The sequence below is a fragment of the Panthera onca genome, chromosome B2 (genome assembly GCF_046562875.1).
Source record: "Panthera onca isolate mPanOnc1 chromosome B2, mPanOnc1 haplotype 2, whole genome shotgun sequence".
Lineage (NCBI taxonomy): Eukaryota > Metazoa > Chordata > Mammalia > Carnivora > Felidae > Panthera > Panthera onca.
In genome coordinates, this window is record NC_138343.1 from 11851420 (window position 1) to 11871108 (window position 19689).

The 19689-nt window shown below is 45.4% G+C and overlaps 1 protein-coding gene and 1 long non-coding RNA gene across 2 annotated transcripts; one reads left to right on the forward strand and one right to left on the reverse strand.

Moving 5' to 3' along the window:
- Positions 1 to 695: 695 nt before the first annotated feature.
- RBM24 (RNA binding motif protein 24) lies at positions 696 to 13335 on the reverse strand. Its single transcript, XM_060614744.3, has 4 exons — positions 12579 to 13335; positions 11281 to 11404; positions 9811 to 9865; positions 696 to 2943 (listed from the first exon to the last, which is right to left on the reverse strand). Exons 1-4 carry the CDS (start codon positions 12744 to 12746, stop codon positions 2580 to 2582), a joined length of 711 nt encoding a protein of 236 aa, XP_060470727.1. The 5' UTR covers positions 12747 to 13335; the 3' UTR covers positions 696 to 2579.
- LOC132666707 (uncharacterized) lies at positions 2937 to 6510 on the forward strand. Its single transcript, XR_009604797.3, has 2 exons — positions 2937 to 3269; positions 5690 to 6510. It is a non-coding gene; the product is annotated as an uncharacterized LOC132666707 (long non-coding RNA).
- Positions 13336 to 19689: the final 6354 nt, after the last annotated feature.

Below are 19689 nucleotides of genomic sequence, written 5' to 3' on the forward strand. Positions count from 1 at the left end.
AGTACCATACACCCTTTAAGACAATCAATATGGCAGTCAAATGAATTTTGCCATCAAAATTATTACATGCTGCCACATCATTGTACACAGAAATTTAAAAATGAGAACATTCCAACAGGTGACTTCCTTTTTGGTTAGCTTTTACCATAGTGCATCACAACTACTACCAGTGACCATTTATCAAGATTGTACTATAGATTTGGCCTTGGACCAAGCAGCTGATACACTTTATTTTAGTTAATATCTAAATAAGCATGTGAGACAGGGATTACTGTCCCATTACGGATGAGAAATCAATGAAAACCTCACCCAAAAAGTCGATTACAGAACACAACCCGCTCCATTCGTATTACTAGAAAGTGGTAGAGTCTAACACCAAGCCTCAGTTTACCCAACTCCAGCTTCGGATGGACTGTCCCCCTGTGCAGCCCACTCTTTCAAGTGACCTTTACGTAAGCAATGTTCAGCGACACGAACAGTCCTTTAGGATTCACTGTTGGGGGAGGACCTATACCATTTGCTCAATGCAAGGAAGACCTGGGTTAATAAAATGTACTTAAAAGGTACGAACACAGGGCATCTGGGAAGCTTTCTGCTCACTGAAAATGTTACATGTAAACCATGGCCATGGATGCTAGTTGGAAGGAGAAGCTGTTCTAACCTTTATGACAAAATTAGAAACGATCGATGCAACAGAAGTTTTTAAAAATTATATTTAATACAAGTGAATAGATTAGAAGATCTGAAATGTTATAAAGCAATATACACAATGAATAAATAATTTGCACAGGAGAGTCATGTCTACATTACATAACACTGTCTAGTATGGGAATACTTAAAGTAAATCCAGTGATAATGGAGAAAGTCCATAAAAATGCTAACCTGTCTTCCCTTGTATGAAATTGTTCAAGTATAAAAATCCGATACAGTGTAAAATAGTATTCAATTTAGTTTAAGAATAAAAATTGCAAGTATTGCAGTTTTGGAAGAAAAAAGTAAAGCAGCATTTAAAAACTACATAAACTACAGAAGAATAGTGTTAAACTAATGAAGTACCAATAAATGAGATCTACACGAGCAAAAATTAAGAGAAGGAAGCATGAAACTAGCAATATATCTGCTTTAAAATAAACCCTAAACACTAAAATAAATTAAAATGTGTTAATGTCAGAGTACTCTCTTATACAGTGCACATACGAATTTAAATAAATCCAAGTGAACATCTTTAGCTGAATAGGTTAATATTTAATATGCTACATCTAGACCTACTAAATAATTTATGCCATGAGATGAATACATAATTTTACAGTGTCACATCTAAAGTTCCTTTCTTTAGAGTGCAGCATAGTAAAACTTAAAAATAAATATCTTAAATAGCGTTACTATTAAGGCACAGTATAAACCACATTATCGGTAACCTTTGAAGAACTATAATCTCAGTAACCTTGTTGTTTCGTGTACTGTGTTCACTAATAAATAGTTTTAAATATGACTCTGAAATAGATACTAAAAAGTGTAAAATTATTTAAAAAGGGGGAGGGGGTAGGAAATACGTGTCCTTAAGACAGTTCTTAAGGGTTTGGAGTCTGCAAACTTTGCCTGCCTTTAGTCCTAAGCCACGAGTCAACACAATAAATAGAAAGAGAAGGCTGTTGTAGTAAAAGCCTGATCCTATTTCAGAATCAGAACTGCTGACACCAGCAGATACAAGTTTCCCAAAATTGAAACAGGATGGGGAGAGGGATTAGAATGTGACAAGCTCATCAAACAAGCACAAGTGATGTGTTCTTTCCAGAACTGTGTGTGTTATTGATTGTCTGTACAGCTGCTGCACCCATTAATTCCACATCACTTGCCCCACAGTCCCGCTCATCCACAGGATAGATGAGAAAATAGCTTTGGTGCCTGTCCACCATTTCACCCACTGCCACGCTCCTAGGTTGATTGTTCGATGCCCATGTTTTGAGACGGTAAGAACGTTATCTTCTTACCTGAAGAAGTTCTAGAGGCCCTCGTGACCGCTAAAAATGACAATCAGTGCGTTCACCGTTTTTGTGGTGTGTGTGTGTGTGTGTGTGTGTGTGTGTGTGTTTGAAATCTGCTCTTAAAGGTAATTCAAGCTACATATTGCTCACTCTGCATTCCCTGGTTCGACTAGATTCAAATAGCATCTCCTAAACTTGTAAAAGGCAGTTTGCTTCCCTGATACTATAAAAAGAGCAAAAAAATAAAAAATCCCGTTAGAAAAAGTGAAGTTCCATTGTTTTGCCCCTGCCACCGTCGCGTCGTCGCGGCCTTTCCTTTCCTCAGGCTCTTTGGGATCGATTTCCAAAACTGCGCCCACTCCCCTCTCTCTCTCAACTACGACACTTACTGGAGTAGGAAAAAAAAAAAAAAAAAAAAGGAGGAGGAGGAGGAGGATTCTGTTTCACAATAGCATAGCGCTTTTTTTGTTTCTTGTTTTTGTTTTGTTTTTCTTAAAGCTGGTAAGTCAACGTGAACTCGCCTTACCTACTACACGTCGGGCAACTGTGTGTGGGGGGGAGGGGACGCGAGGCGACCGCGACCACGCGGCCGCGCTACTGCATGCGGTCGGTCTGCAGCTGCTGCGGCTGGTACTGGCCGAAGGCGGCGGCGGCGGCCGCGGCGGCGGCGGCGGCGGCGGCCGTGCCGGGGGCGGCGGCGGTGATTGGCTGCTGCACGGCGTAGCCGTAGCCCCCGGCGGTGACGTAGCCCGCGGCGGCCGGCGACGCCGCGTACGGGTACTGGTCGTAGGCGGCGGCGGCGGCGGCGGCGGCGGCGGCCGCCGAGTACTGGGCGTACGCGGCGCCCGTGTAGTCGATGTAGGGGGTGGTGGAGGCGGCGGCCGCGGTGGGCTGCACGTGCGGGATGACCACGCCGGGCTGCACGAAAGCCTGCGGGTACACGTAGTGGGCGGGGATCCTGCGGAGAAACGGGACACCGAGTCAGGCGCCGCTCGCCTCCCGCCCGCCAGCGCGGCTCGTTCAGAGATCAGACAGACTCCGATTTAGTGGTTATTACGAGCATAGGGTTGCCACAATATCTCCTTTCCAGTGGTCGGGGCGGAGCGCTCGGGCGGTAGCCCGGAGGCGCGGAGCGCCCCGAGAGGACTTCAGCGACAAAAATCGGATGACACCCCTCCCTGCTGCCAACTTTGAGTTATGATCGTTTCGAGGGCCAATACTTCGATCATTCGGCAGAAGTTTGCAGACTAAATCAAGGTTCATGAGGGCTTACGCACATGAGAGGTATTTAACACCTGCTAAATTGAGGAAGGCTTTGGAGAATTTTGTGATCGGTTCATAAGACTGCGTAGCAAATAGGAAAATTCTCAGCTGTGAATATAGGACTCCAGAGGTAATCTGTGATCGTCCAATTCCGTAGGTGGAGGGGCGGGGGGGGGGGGGGTTGGCCGAGTTCCCCACATTCAATTTCCACAAAATCCACATGTTTATTATCATGGCAACCCTACTTGAAATCGCTATGCAGACTCAGCACACATTAATCTCTCTGCAACCTCAGTCACCCTTATTAAAAATAATAATGATAAAAGAAGCAGGCGACAAAAATAAAAAAAAAAGGAGTTTAAAAGTTCACAAGTGTGGTAAACACAGCAGAATCACACTTCTCAAACGAACTGTAGTGCAGCTCACTCTATCACAAGAGGCTGTTGTGGGAAGCTACAGAAATGCTATTAACATTCACGGCAGTGATTCCCAAAGAGATGTGCAGCACGCTTTTTGCCTTTCTTTCTCTCTTTCTCTCCGTAAAATTCATAAGGACACAAGGGTCAATCAAACCTGTTTGACTATCAGGCACCTGAAGGTCAGCCAGCTTGTTTATCTCTATGCAAGACAGACAGAAGGGGTTTTGGGGAAATGATGAGGTTGAGGGAAAAGGTAGGAATAGGGAAACACAACTAAATAGTTCCAAAATTCATACAAACTTAAAAGGTTCACATAATAAAATGAGTAAGGAAATATTTGTGTGCAAATACTCGTTTCATCTTCCAAATCAACCAATAGATTGGCGTATTTGTTTTACATCTGCCCCTACTCATACATAGTTGATCCGAATCAATTGTATTATGTATTATCCTGTAAAAGTTCAAGAAACAAAATCAAGTCCCTTTAAAAACTATACGTTCAGAGATCACGTCAAGACACACTCCCAACGATCTTACTTAAAAGTTAATTTGGTTAAAAAAAATAAATCACAAGAGGTATTTTAAAAAACACCATGCATTTCAGCTCTCACTCTTGCGATTCATTACTGCCCCTTTCAAATGCTACCATGAATATCTGATTTATTTTCATCTTTCTTTAAAGCAATCTCCATCAAAACCCCCTATATTTCTAAAAATATGACACTATGATGCCATCTGGTTGTGGGCAAAGCCAAGTTACAGGAAGTACAAGCAACAGTTAACAATCTTTAAAGAATTTTAAAGAACTCAACGCCGAAAACTTCACATTGAGATTTTCGAAAACAGACTTTGCTTTGCCTTTTCGGAGTTTTACTGAAAGTACTTATTAACGAACATCCATGGAAAAGATGAATTTATCGCAGAGGGTGGTGAACTCTGACCCCAATGATAAAAATACACTCAATTTTACTAGACTCGCAGCTCTTTCCCAGTGCCAGGAGAAACGACGTCATCAAGTGTTTCTAAGGACACTTAGACATGTTCTTAATTGCTTGTCAGAAACCAGACGCACGGTCATGCACATACTCAAAACTTGCCTGTAGGTCAGGTGACTGGCTCCCTCACAGCGACAGGTGTGGCTTTATGAAACCCTGTCCTTGGAGGCCTCCGTGTCCACAATGTGCAGACACGGCTAAGAGAGCCTACCCTCTCATGCCAGTTTACATGTGGTGATGGACAGCAGGGGCTGTGGCAGGGCTATTTTTGATCCTGTCATGCGACAAGGGTTTCCAGCGGGTAAAATGTCTTTATAAGGCCAAAGTAAAACATCTATCAGCAGCAGAGGCCAGCCAGTATGAATCTCACTGATACTGAAACATTAACCCCTGTACTCCCAAAGCTCTGAGGACAACATGATGGTGACCAGGGTCCTATCTTTGAATGAAGGTGGTGACGGAAAATAAGTTTAGCCTACAAACAGGCAAGATAAAAATGTGTGTGCGTGCGTGTGTGTGTTTAGAATGCACTAAAGATAAGCAGCGTTTCCTACGGGACTCTTGTCTCTGCACTGATTTCGCATTAATAGCTTTCATTTGATAATGCCAACCAATGAGAGTGTAGAGTTCCCTGGACTATCAGAATCCAACATGAAGTCTGGCAAGGGTTAGGAATATGTTTGGAAGGCACACGAAACCCCAGAATTGTTAGAGGCTTGGGAGAAGGAGAACCCAGAAGACCACGGAGAGCCTAAAATATCTCAATTCAGGAAGGAAAGCAGGAAAGGACTGAAGGGAAAGGTGATGCTTCTGAAAAGGATCTTGCATTAGGAGGGCTTTTGTTAGTTTGAGGGGCCCACGAAGGTGATCTGGGAACCTCTCCCCCAATTAGATATCTACCGGTGTCCGTTCCCTCAATCAGTTGTACCGTGTACGTCCCTAGCTAAGGTTAGGAAAGCACAAGAGCAAGGCAGATACATCGGGCAATTTCCAAAGAAAATGGACTACATCATTCCTTCTTTTTCAGGTCCCTCTGACATCTCTTCGTGACTTTGGACATCCTAACTGGTCTCCTCTTCCAATCTATCACCAGACTGCTGGCAAAGTCTTCATTTCATTCACTTGTCCATAGGACTCGGTGGCCCCTAAGGTCCTACCAAACGAACTGCAAATTTCTGAAACGTTGGCATGCTAGGCTTTTCATGCTTCTGGCTCCAAATTATTTCTTCCAGTATTTCTTTCCACCTTTCCTTGGATCCAGGTCAGCTAAGCTCCTCAGTGCTCCTTGGACATGCCCCACGTTTCTAGATCCTCACCTTTGCTGACGCTGTCCCTTTGCTGGGGATGCCAATCGTCACTGCCATCTCCACCTGTTGAAATCCAAGTCCTATCCACCCTAGCTCTAGCACTCACCAGCTATGGAGCCTTCGGGGATTTGTTTCACTTTCTAGTCTCACTTTTCTCAAACGTGAAATGAATCTAGTATTTCTAACCGTGAACTGCCGTGCATTAAATAACATTATCTACGCAAAGAGCCTAACAATGGTGAAAAAAGTGGGCACTTCATACAAGAGTACCGTATCCTCCCACCATCCTTCCAAATCTAGGTCAACTTCCACCTTTACCATGAAGACTTCTTGGGTCCCACTAACCTGCTGTCTCTCCTCCCTGTCTGAAGCCACAGCCCTTCTGGGGGTTTCTCAAGTTTTCTTACCAGAGTACAAGGGAGAATGGAACTGTGTCTTTTTTGGCTATAGCTTGACACAGAGGAAAGAACACCGCTCTTGAGGGAGGTCGGGGAAACCATGACTCTGAACCTGGAAACCAGACTCTGTGACTTACCAGCCCTGTGGGAAGTTAATTAACGTCTCTGTCTCACAGTTTCTTCACCCACGGAAAGGCCATTTGAACAGGCTGACATGAACAGCCTGCATCAAATAAGTACTGAGAATTCTATTATATGACTTACATAAATCTTTTATTAGAACTGGGTCATACAGCAGATGTTCACTTAATGGTACTGTCTCCCCTGCCCCCCTTGCTAGACAGTATAGTCTCTAGTACAGTGTTCACACAACTGGCATAAAACTCAGCACTTAAAGGTACACTGAGTAAATGTTTAAGGGTATTTCAACCTGATCTAACCTAGCCTAGAATTTTCTTTTTTTAAGTTTATTTATGTTGAGAAAAAGAGCACGAGCAGGGGAGTGGCAGGGAGAGTCAGAGAGAATCCCAAGCGAGCTCTGCACCGTCAGCGTGGAGCTTGATGTGGAGGTCAAACTCGCAAATTGCGAGATCATGACCCGAGTGGAAACCAAGAGTCGGGCACTTAACTGACTGAGCCACCCAGGCGCCCCTACCCTATTATTTTCTACTCACAGACCCATAATCTTTCCTTTCTTATCTTCAATAAGAAAATGCTTCTTTCAAACAGAAAAAAAATATATAAGATATTGTTTAGCAAATGTACATGTTTCTACACATCTGCCCACTCTGTCACATCAGAAATTCTTTTAAGCCAAGGTTTTCGCTTGAAAAGCCCAGAGTAACCTGGGGGCCATTTAAGGACCACATAAAGAAAAATAGTTCAGATGCTAGAATTTCAAACAAGGAAGATTAAAAATTCTCAAGCTTCTTTCCAGGCCTAAAATAAGAACATGTGGCATTCAAACAGAATTTAGAATGACCAGGTGTGATTTGTTGGGTACAGGCTCTGGGAACTAGAGCGGTGTTAAGAACCGTTTAAAAAAGAAAAGAGAGGACTCACTTGGTCCACCTGGTGGAATGCTATCTATTTCTAATAAGAATCTCAAGTTCAAACAATTTATGCAAACAGTAATAATCACCATCCTTTATAAAGACAGCTTCATATTAGCAGGGATGAAGAACAAAACATCACTATCAAAGCATGCTTGACTTAAACTTTCCATAGGACATTTTATTCTGGTTGTTCTTATTTTCCTCACACTACTTTCTTTCTCAAGGATCTATGCAGACTACCACAGCCAGTCCAAATTTCTAGGTCTGGCTCCCAAGACCCTCCATCAATGGTCTGGTTTCTCCACACACTAAATCTTTTCTCTTCTGTCCCTGTGCTTATGCTCTCTTCATCCTATACCCCTCAGGCCTGTCCCTTCTTCCTCTTACCTGTCCAGGACATACCCACTGGTCTGAGACTAGGTCAAGTCCCATGAAGCCTTGTCCAACCCCTCCAATTCACCTGTTTTCTTACTATTCTGAATTCCTTTTGTCCTTAAAACAATGCCAAGTAATTTAGCAATTAATAGTTCTTGATTGGCTTGTGTTAGTTTTGCTTCCCAAACTACAGTCTCCCTGTTTTGTATCACCCACTTGGCACAGGAAAAACACAACAACATGCTAATACCTGTTGATGATTTAGCTATATAACTGTGTCAAGAATCTTATTATGAGATCATGACTTCATCATCACTTCTTAATATGTATGTTCTCCTCCCCAATCCCACCTTACACGTGGTCTAGACCAATGAGCGGGAGAACCCACAGAAGCAGCTGGACCCATCAACCCACAATGCGTTGTCAGTGTCCAGGATGGTTGGGATGAGGCATCTGATAAAAAGCTATGGATATATGAAGGCCCTTTCTAATCATAACGGAAATAATACTCTTCCTCAGTTTAAAAAAGTAACGGTGGTAAGGTGAAGTCTCCATATGTTAAAGGGAGGGTTATAAGAAGGTGGTCATGGAAATATAACTTGACCTTTCCAAGTCAAATGATGATTACTTGTCCTGGGCTACTCTTGGAGACACATGTGATAGATCTCTATCTATCTATGTAGACAGAATCTGACCATCCAGGTTACACATATAGATACTTAGGTGCTAAGCCAGAGAAGAAACTATAGCTGAGGATAAAATACGCCTTGAACAGTTAGAATATTTAAAAAGGAAGCTGAAGTCTGTGGCACTAGAGTCCCAGCAGTGTCCCTCAGGTAGAATACAGCCAACACAGGCTCTAAGTGGTCTGCCTACATCTAGGTGGTGGTGGTGGGGGGGGGGGGGGTCACCCACTTAATGATGTCTGAATGGAAGGGAAATAAGGGAGCTCGGATGAGAACAGCTGGAAACCCCAGAGCCCAGAGAGACAACACAAATATGAGCAGCCTGTTCAACTGAGTTAGGGTCCGAAAGGTGAAAAGTGAGTGCTGCGTGACTCAAAAAAAACTGGCTAGTGTCCGTGAAACCTGATGAGTGTTGCTGAACATTTAAATTAGAAGGCCTAAAAGTGGATACACATTGCAAAAGAAAGAACCCCATTCCCAGAAAACTCCCCAGTAAAACAGAAACTTAGGACATGCAAGCGATGAATCTGTATTCTTACAGAGGGAAATCACACAATTTAGCACTCACTACAAAAATATGGTTAAGTGGAAGTCACAGGCTATAGCTTAAAAGCAAGAAAAAAAAAAAAAGGCCCTTTGCTTCCCATGGCAAAGTCAAAAGTCAACACTCCTCAACACCACCACCAAAATCAAAACCACAAAGAACCCCTTCCCCGAGGAAAAGAAAACACTTTCACTACAGCTCTTTTCAATTAAGTAAAAGCACACAGTTTAGCTATCAACACTTCATTACTGTAATAAATAAAATACAGCACACGGAGGTCTATTGACTATTGTGAAAAAGAAAACACCAACACCAACATCCATGCATCGTTAATCACCATCTGAGCTTGTGTGTCTGAGTCTACTGGTTACAGAGTTTAATTCCAAACAGAACTATTCCACCTTTTATCATCGTATCCTTCTGATCAGTTAGCTTAACTGTGTACGAGCCCTGTCAGGTTAGAAAGAGATAAATCAAATTGAGTCACGTTGAACAGCAGTAACAGTGCCGGGACACAATCGTCTCGTACACAAGTCATACCTGGTACTTGTGTTTTGTTTTGTTAATCATAAGCTCAAAATTTGTCTGGCTGGGAGGCTGCGTACTTGGTCAGTAACTTGACTCATCTAAAAATATATTATCAGCATCAAAAATATACAAACATATATAAATAGTATCACAAGGAACGTTCTGTGACATGATGGTCTTGTCTGTATATAACAAAGAGGCAGGTTAACCAATGATAGCTACCAAAACTCAGGAGGGTCGGATTCATGGACTTACCCAAAAGGTCTTTGTATAAGGGCTGGATGAAGTTGTTGAACACCAAAGGCAAAACCTAACAATAAAACAGACCACATTCTCGATTTGTGCATGGTTAGGCAGTTATTCCTCCCACATATAAAATGCAATCACAACTTTCACTTAGAAAAGATAACCATTCTTTGGATACTTTACAGAAAAGTAAAGTATATATATACAACTTATAAACATATATATACATATATATATGTTCTTTTTATTAATGTTATCATCGACCCCCCCCCCCCCGCCAAATTTTAATAGGCTACAAGTGGACACTAAAAATTATCTGCAAAGTTTAGTTGACAATCATACAGTAAGACCTTAGAAAATTAGACCAGGGAAAAATTCTTGTGGAATGAAACCAGACACAAGAGGACTTGATAATGAAGTTACAAGTCACAAATATTCCTGCAATTATGAATCATGATCTGTAAAAAGTCTAATTTAGAACCTGCTGGACAATGCTTTGGAAGATTACAGATTTTACGGATTATGGTATTAAAAATTCCCCCAAACCAAGTCTCCTTTTCTGGACAGCACACACGCAGACAAACACGTGTTTTTGAATGTTCACAGATATTGGCACATGCACTCACTTTCTTGACAATCTCATTTCCTAGCAAATCCATTTGCATGAAAGTGTCAACCTCTTTCCAAAATTTCAGATGGAAAGATTTGAGTGAAGAGAACAAGATATAATGAAACAAAGTTGCTTACCCAAGAAAAAGATTACCATTTGGTCAATAGTTCAGCTCTTAATTATGTGTGCAAAGGCAAAGGGCAGTGTTGTAAATAATCCAAAAGGTCAAATTTTCACATGGACAAAAGCCTGCTTGCCCACTGATAGCTGTTAGCTGCATGACGTTGGAATAAAACATTTCCCATCTCTAAGTGTCAGTGTCTTTATCTGCAACACGAGGGTCCAGAACTACATGACATTTCCCCATTTTTTAAAATTACTAATAGTCTGTGATTTTATGTGAGAGGGTGAGACACCACCCTCACCCCTATGCTTCTCTTGGGTCAGTGCTTTGGGTTGGATCTCCCGCTCTGGGCACAGGTCAACCGGTGGTAGGAGAGACAACACTAAGCAGGGAAGGATAACCTGCTGGAGTTGCCACATTTGGCCCCCACGATCCACACGCGAATTATCTACAAGTGGCTGAAAACTGGAAAATAGAGTCCACGGACTGACTGTATGTCATACCTGAAACAGAGGAGTCAAGCCTAAGTCTGGGTGGGTACAAACTGCTTAGACCCCCAAGATTTATGTTTGCACAACGTATGTTTCCTTCAAGAGCTGTTTACGACTCTCATTTAATGTCTTGGTACAATACCTAGCCATGGTTCCACTTTACTGAACACACCGACCACCTCTTCATTCTATTCAGAAGTGGGTGTCCCAAGTTGGGGGGAGAAGGGGAGGAGGGGAGGAAGGTCATCTCTCACCTGGTTGCATGATCCTTGGTTTTGCTCCCAAATATGCCAGATTCACATTGGCTTTCCTGCCATCAATGATGGGGTTGGGATCCTTGCAAGCTCTTTCCGCAGCAGCTCGGTCAGCCATGGTGACCTTAGCAACATACACACACAGACACACATACAAAGCCTTAAATCAACCCCTGAAGGAAACCAATAGTCACGATGGAGAAGTCATTCATGATAAAACTAAGGGGGTTCTTAAACTTTCTTTTTTTTCTTTTGTTGGAACTTACTCCTTGATCCCCCGTCAAAGAAAAAAAAAGAAAGAAAAAAAAAAGAAAACAGAAAAGAAGAATGAAAAGAAAACAGGAAGGAAGAAACAAGCCCCTCTCCACACCCCCAAGGGTGCTAGCAGGGCCTAGCAGGGAGTCGGAAGCCTGAATTCCATCTTAGAACTCTCGATCCTCCCTCCCTCCCTCAACCGCCCCCCACCCCGCCCAGGTCCCTACCCAGCCTAGGAGGCACTGTTTGCTTTAAAGAAAGTCCAGAGTCACATCCGCCGGGTGCTCCCAACCACCAGCAAGCACTCCTTAACGACAATAGCTATTGTCCTACTCTGGAGCTCCCAGCTCTCCGGCAGCTGAATTTGCACGCTTAAATCCCCAGGGGGCTTAATATGCTCTCTTTCAGTTCAGCAAAGAGCCACAGGATCTTCGTTTTAAAGAACCCATCTTTGCATTTAAAAAAAAGTATGTGTGTGTGGTGGTGGTGGGGGGGAGTGATGGCATCAGGAGTAGAGCCCTAGACCTCCTGGTCTCCCTAGACCTCCCTCCCCGCCCCAACCGGAACGCCTGAAGACACACGCATTTTTACAAAGCAACAGCGCGCTTAACGCCCGGCCTCCAACCCGGGAGGGCGATTCCGAGGGGCTGCGGCCCCTCCCTCCCAACCCTGCGCACCCGCAAACCCAGCACTGGTTAGTTCTCTCCTTCCACCGCCGCTCCGCCCGTCCCCTGACACCGCGGGGCGCTGGATCCCCTCGGAAACCCGCGAGGCAGGAGCCGGCCCTCCCTCCCCCGGCAACGCCGCGCGCAAACTTTCAGTTCAGCCGGGGCCAAAGGGGCAGCGCCGCCCGCGTCCGCGGGGTTCCTAGCGTTGTCACGCCGACCCCCCCCCCCGACCCCCCGCTGCGAACCCCGACCCCCGAGGCCCTGCGCCGCCCAGAGCCTCTCCTCCCCCGCGGTCCTCGGTTTCCCCGCCGGGCTCTGGGTCGCCCCCTCGTCTCCCTCCCCCACCTCCCCCCAGCCCCCAGCCGCGCAACTTACAAATCCGTAGCCCCGGGACTTGCCCGTCTGCCGGTCGGTGATGACCACCGCCTCCTCGATCTCGCCGAAGACCTCGAAGTACTTGCGCAGGCTGGCGTCGGTGGTGTGGTAGGGCAGCCCCCCGACGAAGATCTTGGTGTACGTCGTGTCCTTCTGGGTCGTGTGCATCTTCGCGCCCGCCCCGCGGCTCGGGCTCCGGCTGCGGCTGCGGCTGCGGCTCGGGCAGCGGCTGCGCCTCCTCCTCCTGCTCCGCGTCTCCCGCACCCTTTCGCGGCCGCCGGGGGCCGAGGGCGCGCCCGGGGGCGAGGGCGGCGGCGCGGCGGGGGCGAGCGGCCGGGGGCGGCCGAGGGCGCGGGGCGCGCGGCTTCCGAAGTCGCCAGCAGCCCCGGAGACTTGACTTCGCTCTCTCCTCCCGCCCCCCCTGCCGGTCGCCGTACAAATTCTCCGGATCGTCCGGGTTAGGATCCCGTTCTATAGAATGTGCAAGCGGTTTCCACTCACCCGGCTGGGAGGCCAAAAACGAAAAGGAGAGGGTGGTCCTCGAGCGAAGAAGCGGGTGCGTTTAGAGGTAGATTTTTTTTTTTTTTTTTTCCTTTTTGGAAATTAGGTAGGTGTCTTGGGTGGGGCGTGGGTAGGGTCGGCGGTGAGCGCGTCCGGGCGCGGAGGTGGGCGGGCGGGGGGCGCGGCGGCGGGGCCAGGGGTGGGGGAGTCCGCGCCGCTCGGGGCTCCGGTGGTGTCCCTCCCGCCGCGGAAGCTGGAAGACGAGTGGCGAGGACGGCTCTCCACCTCTCTGCTCCCTTCCCCCGCGGGCCGGGGGTCGGCGCCCGGCTGGGGAGGGGGCGGGCCGGACGCCTGCGATTGGCCGCGGCCGCACCTGGGGTGCCCGGCGCCGCCGCCCCCCAGCTGTTGGGAACAGCTGCTTCTCTCCCGGCGCGGCGCTGGGCCGCGGGGCTCGCGCTCTCGAGCCGGCGCTGGGGCAGGGCTGGGGACGGCCGGAGGCGGCCTTGCTCTCGGCGTCGCCTGCTCCAACCCGTCAAAGTCCTGGGGACTCGGCGCCGTCCTAGCGGGGACTGCGTCCCCGGAGCTGCGTCCGAGGAGGCAGCTGCGTCGCGTTCCAAAACGACGACGCGAGCTCTGTGCGCTCGACCGCGGTGGCGGGGCCGGCGACCTGGACGGAAGCGCTGGGGGCCGGGAGGCCTGGGGCGGTTCGTGGAGAGGCCAGTTCCCTCCCTGGCGCGGGGGGCCGGCGAGCTTGGCCAACGCCGCCCGAGTCTGATACTCTGGGGTCTCAGGGTCCCCAACCTTCCTTGACCCGGAAGAACCAGTGCTGGGGAGAACCAGCGAGGCAGCGCCAGAGGGGAAACAAAAAACAACAAAACAAAACAAAACAAAACACCAACAAAAACAGAACAGGTCTAGTGTTTGGGTGTGCTGGAAAGAACCCCAGCTTTAATTGCTCACGGCCCGGCCAAGCTAGGTAACCGTAGACACCACCTTCTATTTCAGAGGACCATAAATTAGTACTCTAGCCCTTACCATGATCGAATTTGTGTTTCCTCCCTACTTATTCCCCCCTAACTATTTGGGGGGTTTGGTACAGATTTCTCATTGTAAATCCTCTCTCTTTTTTTCTTTTCCCTAAGCAAAGGAATAATCTTATTTCCTTCTGTTTGAACTGCCAGAATGTTTAGTGACTTGACCTCAGCTGTTTTACCAGGATGCACTGTAACTGTAAAAGGTGTTATTTTTGAAATCGACTTGTTACATAACCACTGGTTCCTACCAGCAGACCTTTAAAGCATTTGTAGAAAATACAGACTTCAGAACAACCTGTGTGTGTGTGTGTATAATAATATTATTATAATATTAGATATATTTTTCAACATCCGCTTTTTGCAACTTCTTTTTTATCAAGAGTACATTCAATTAAGCATAAAATCCTTGTCATAGTTGAGGTTTGGATGAAGGTATTTAATGTGAGCAGGATGTTTCATCCACCACGGTTTGGAACATGATTTGCTTTTAAGTCATTTCTGTCTACCAGGAGTGTCTGCGGAAGTCCATACATAAGTTGCCCCTGGGCTGTACCATTTATTCCCTTTAAAGCAGGTCAGTATGTTAACCTATTAGGGAAACACATACTTCTGTTTCTCTTTCCAGGGCACCTTTGCAGTCAGTCCAAAAGGATGAGATACACTGCATTTGCCGAAGCTAACACGAAGGCAAGTATCCTGGTGCTTTTCACCTTGTCGAATTCTGCAGGAAGTTGGCCTCTTGAGGTCATGAGTTTCTTTAAGTGTGAACCCCCAGTGGGTGATGTGGAGAAATAAGAAATCTACAGTTGTTTTTTTTTTGAAAAATGTTTTAAAAATCCAGTTGAAGAAAAATAAGATATTTTACAGGCATATGAGAGCCAGAAAGGGAAGTTGTAAATAGTATCCTTTCCTCATTGCTTAAGTAAAGTACAAATTTAAAAGGGACTCTGTGTACTGGTATGATGAAAGGTAATTTTTAAAAGTTAGAGAAACAGGGCCGCCTGGGTGGCTCAGTTGGTTGAGCGACCGACCTCAGCTCGAGTCATGATCTCACAGCTTGTGAGTTCGAGCCCCGCATCGGGCTCTGTGCTGACAGCTCGGAGCCTGGATCCTGCTTCACATTCTGTGTCTCCCTCTCTCTCCGCCCCTCCCCTGCTCACACTCTGTTTCTCTCTCTCTCCAAAAGAAATAAACATTAAAAATTTTTAAACAAAAAAAACATTAAAAGTTAGAAAAACAAAGCGGGCCATGAGACAAAGGAGGCGTGTTCTTTAATAGTTAACTTCCATCTTGCAGGGTCACTGAAGAATTACTTGTACTTAGATGAGGCTCAGGCAAAACCCTCCGTGAGAGGGGAAGCTACTGACAGAAGGCTGAAAGGGAGGGGTGACTTCGGCTGCCTCAACTCTCGTCGTACCTAGATGAGGAGCCCACCACTGCAGAGGGGACTGTGATCATATCAGAGATGGAAGGTGTCTGGGATATAGCCAGCAGCTTGGATGTTCACTAAGTAAAGTAGTGAGACCTACAAGGGCAATTCTGATCCCACGTTGGGATCGCTGTGTCATAGGACTCCGCTTCTGGAAATAAGACGCTTCCCTGCCATGGTCCCAGAGAAAAAAAATGCAGCCTCCCTTCCCACATCCTGTGCAGCCCCTGACTGGTGTGCTTGTAGTTTTTTCAATCGAGCAGTACATATTTGATAGCTCGGCTTGAAACTTTGTTTGTTCTGTATGAAATGATGCCTCAGTATTCCCGATTTTGAATTGCACAGATCATTAAAACATTACTGATCATCTGGTGTTACATGATTGACCGAGAACAAAGGTTAAGAAGAATAGATATTCCGGGGCTCCTGGGTGGTTCAGTCACTTGAGCATCTGACTGCGGCTCAGGTCAAGATCTGGAGGTTTTTGAGTTCGAGCCCCCCATCGGGCTCTGTGCTGACAGCTCTGAGCCTGGAGCCTGCTTTGGATTCTGTGTCTCCCTCTCTCTCTGCCCCTCCCCTGCTCACCCTTTGTCTCTCTCTCTCTCTCAAAAATAAATAAACATAAAAAAAGAAGAAGAATAGATATTCCTTATTTTCTAAACCTATTTAAACAGAAGCCATAATTCATACGCAGGGCAGTCTGACAAAGCACCAAGTGCCCCCCACACGCAGGCACTGTGCTCGGGCTGGGCGTTATTGACACTGGGTTTTGTTTTAACATCTGCCCAAAGGTGGGCACGGCTACAAGGGCCAGAACCATTCTTGGGGGGATTTGTGAACCTGAGCCATCACACCGTGTAGCCTTGGGGTCATAAAGTCTTTCTGAATTCAGACCTTCAAGGTTATTAAGTACCAAATATTTCTGTACAATTACCCATTACAAAGTCAAGTTTGAAAAACAATGCTTGAGTAATCCTTTTGCTTTCTCAGCTGCTTTTGGCAGAGAATACTTGGATAGTCCAGACCTTGTGCAATATGATGTGTTCTTCTTTGGAAAGAAAGAACCATAAAATACTTTAAAAGTTATAAATAGGTTCCAAGCTTGTCATATCCAAATTAGTCCATATGGATGGCCCCGAATCCTTGGTTCCTACTCCATGGCAAGATCGATATTATTTTATTACTTACAGTAAATGTGTCCACTTCGTTCAAACTCTTTATTTGGCTGTTGAAGGACAGAACGACACGGACCAGTTTCGCATTCATTTACCTATTTTCTGCCCTCGCCCCCTTAAATTAATCATGGGAATCAACTCCAGGGCCAAGGCTTAGGAAGAATTTTGAGAAAACAGAGTAATATTTCATGAAGGTAGAGAAGCAGTGTTCTGGCTCATGAAGGCCCCTTGCCCCAAAGACAGCAATGCTCAGAGAGTTAAGTCTCCTGCATGTAGGATTGGTCTTCTGGATGTCACTGTGCTTCGTGCAAGTCAGTGAGATCTTCCAGAGGCCTACACATACAAACACTGAAGAAATATTGCTGAAGAGGGTTGGTATATTACAGATATCTACCTGCAAGCTTGATGGGGGGAAATATACAGTCTTGATCAGAACTGGCCACGTACAGTGTATTTAGGCCAGGCACTTGTTTTGTTTTGTTTTTGTTTTTAAAAAACAGATACATGGCTTCAATGACATGTTTTGTTTTGGCTGATTGGAAACGTTTACCTGCTTTTGAGAGTCTGTGTGAGCATCTGATGTAGAACCAATAGGTTTTCTGTCCTTTGGAGAAGTCCCATGATCAGCTGTATTTCTGTTTCTCTGGGTGGGTCGGTAATTTTCTCTTCATAACAGATAACAAATGCGGTAATAGGTTACGCTGCTATTTTAGTGTGCAGAAGAATTGGCAGTCAGAAACGTAGTCAGTTCAGCTCACATCCACCTCTGGGCAAATTCTATTCATGCTGCATTAAGCCACATCTAAGCTGGTAAGTAAAGTGAAATGGAAATTTGTAACTGTTATTCAGGCATTAAAGTCATAATGTCTCTTCTACATCAACATCCAGAAAACAGAAAGCAGGCTAGGGTTACCTGCAGAATGAGGGAAGGGCAAAAATCAAAGTGGGGGGTGGGGACAAAAGAGTTCACCGCCAACTTTGCCCTGCCCACAAACAGCCTCTCTCCGAAAGGAAGGAAGAGCATGCAAACATGTAAACCCACCGGGTGCTTCTCCACATTTTAAATTCAGAAAGTACTTTGGTTTTAAGTCTTTAAACAGTGAGCCTCGGAGCCGCCAAGTTATTTTTTACGGAGCGGATGATACTCTCCAAATGTATTGAATGACTCTCTCTTGATGACAGATTCATTCTAACTATGTTGCTTGTGTGCTCAGCAGAGGACACAGTGTGGTGGAAATAGCCCTGGATCCCAAGACAGGAGACCTAGGGCCCAGCCCAGACGGTCCTGGGCCACCTCCAAGACCCTTGTATGCTTCACTCCAGTAAAAAGTATGAGGGTGGTCAGAAAAACCTACGACAGTCTTCCCTGAGCAGACATGTCTTAGAATGCAGGACGCTAGTCTGACCCTTGCTTTACATGTGTGTTTTAGAGTCACCTTGGATTTATGAGACAGCCCGATGTTAACACTCAGGTGTTGTTTACTTTATAATTTAAACTACTTGAGAGCATTTTGTTAAGACTGATATTTTCTCTGCTAACAAAGGAAAGACACGTTCATGACAGAAAATTATAAAAATGCCTAGAGACATACAAAGAGGAAAATAAAAACCACCCACAGTTCTATTCAAAATAATGTCACATTTTAGAGTGACTAGTATGAGGTCATTCCTTGTACATAAATATCCACATATAAGTGAACAAATATGGGTTGCCCTTTACATTGTTTTACTGTGAGCTTTTTTCACTTAATAGTAAATGGTGAATATTTCCCCCTATAATTACTTTCTTCAATTCATTTTAAATGCCTGAATAGCATTTTATTGTGTTAATGCTTCATGCTTTGTTTAAGCAATCCCCTTTGGTTGGGCATTTATGTTGTTTCCAACTATTCCCTATTATAAAGGGCTCTGAAATTAACATCCTGTAGACAAATCTTTTTACACATGCTCTTTTAAATAAAGTTTATTTATTTTGAGAAAGAGAGAGCATAAGCAGGAGAGGGGCAGAGAGAGAGAGAGAGAGAGAGAGGGAGGAAGAGAGAGAATTCCAAGCAGGCTCCATACTCTTAATGTGGAGCTTGATGTGGGGCTCGATTCCACGAACATGAGACCATGACCTGATCTGAAATCAAGAGTCAGATGCTTAACCGACTGAGCCACCCAGGTGCCCCTTTTTACACATTCTTGATGATTATTTCCTAAGGCTGGTTCTATAAGGAACTTCGTTTTGTCCACTGCTAAATGCCCCTCAGCTCCTAGAACTGTGTTTAGCACAGAAGAAGTGCTCAAATATTTGCTGAACAAGTGAATAAATTCTTACAAGTTGATGTATCAGAGTGAAGGGTATGGTCGTATTTAGATCTTTTGATACATATTGCCTTCTAAAAGGCACTATCAGATTTTATTTCTACTAGCAGCATATTGACGTCAGTGTTCTAGAATCTTCACTGACACTGCTATGTAAGATAGAATTCTTTTTTTCACAAGTAAGAAACATCCTGGGGTGCCTGGGTGGCTCAGTCAGTTGAGTGTCTGACTTCGGCTCAGGTCATGATCTCACGGTTTGTGGGTTTGAGCCCCGCATGGGGCTCTGTGCTGACGGCTTGGAGCCTGGAGTCTGCTTTGGAATCTGTGTCTCCCTCTCTCTGCCCTTCCCCTGCTGGCTCTCTGCCTCTCTCTGTCTCTCTCTCGAAAATAAATAAACGTTAAAAAAATTAAAAAAAAATTAAAATCCTAAGTCACACTGACTTAAGTAATAAAAAGGAATTTTTTGTCTGATACAAATTGAATTTCAGAGGCAGGACAGGGCTTCAGGTGTGGTTTGACCCCCATGCCACCAAGACTATGACTTCATTTGTTGAGATCTTCATGGTCCTCGGCTGGTGGTTGGTTGGCTTTGTTTTTCCGCTGACTCCCTGAAGGTCGGCAGGTAGCTGTCAGCAGCCACTAGAGCCATGAATCTTTTTTGTTGC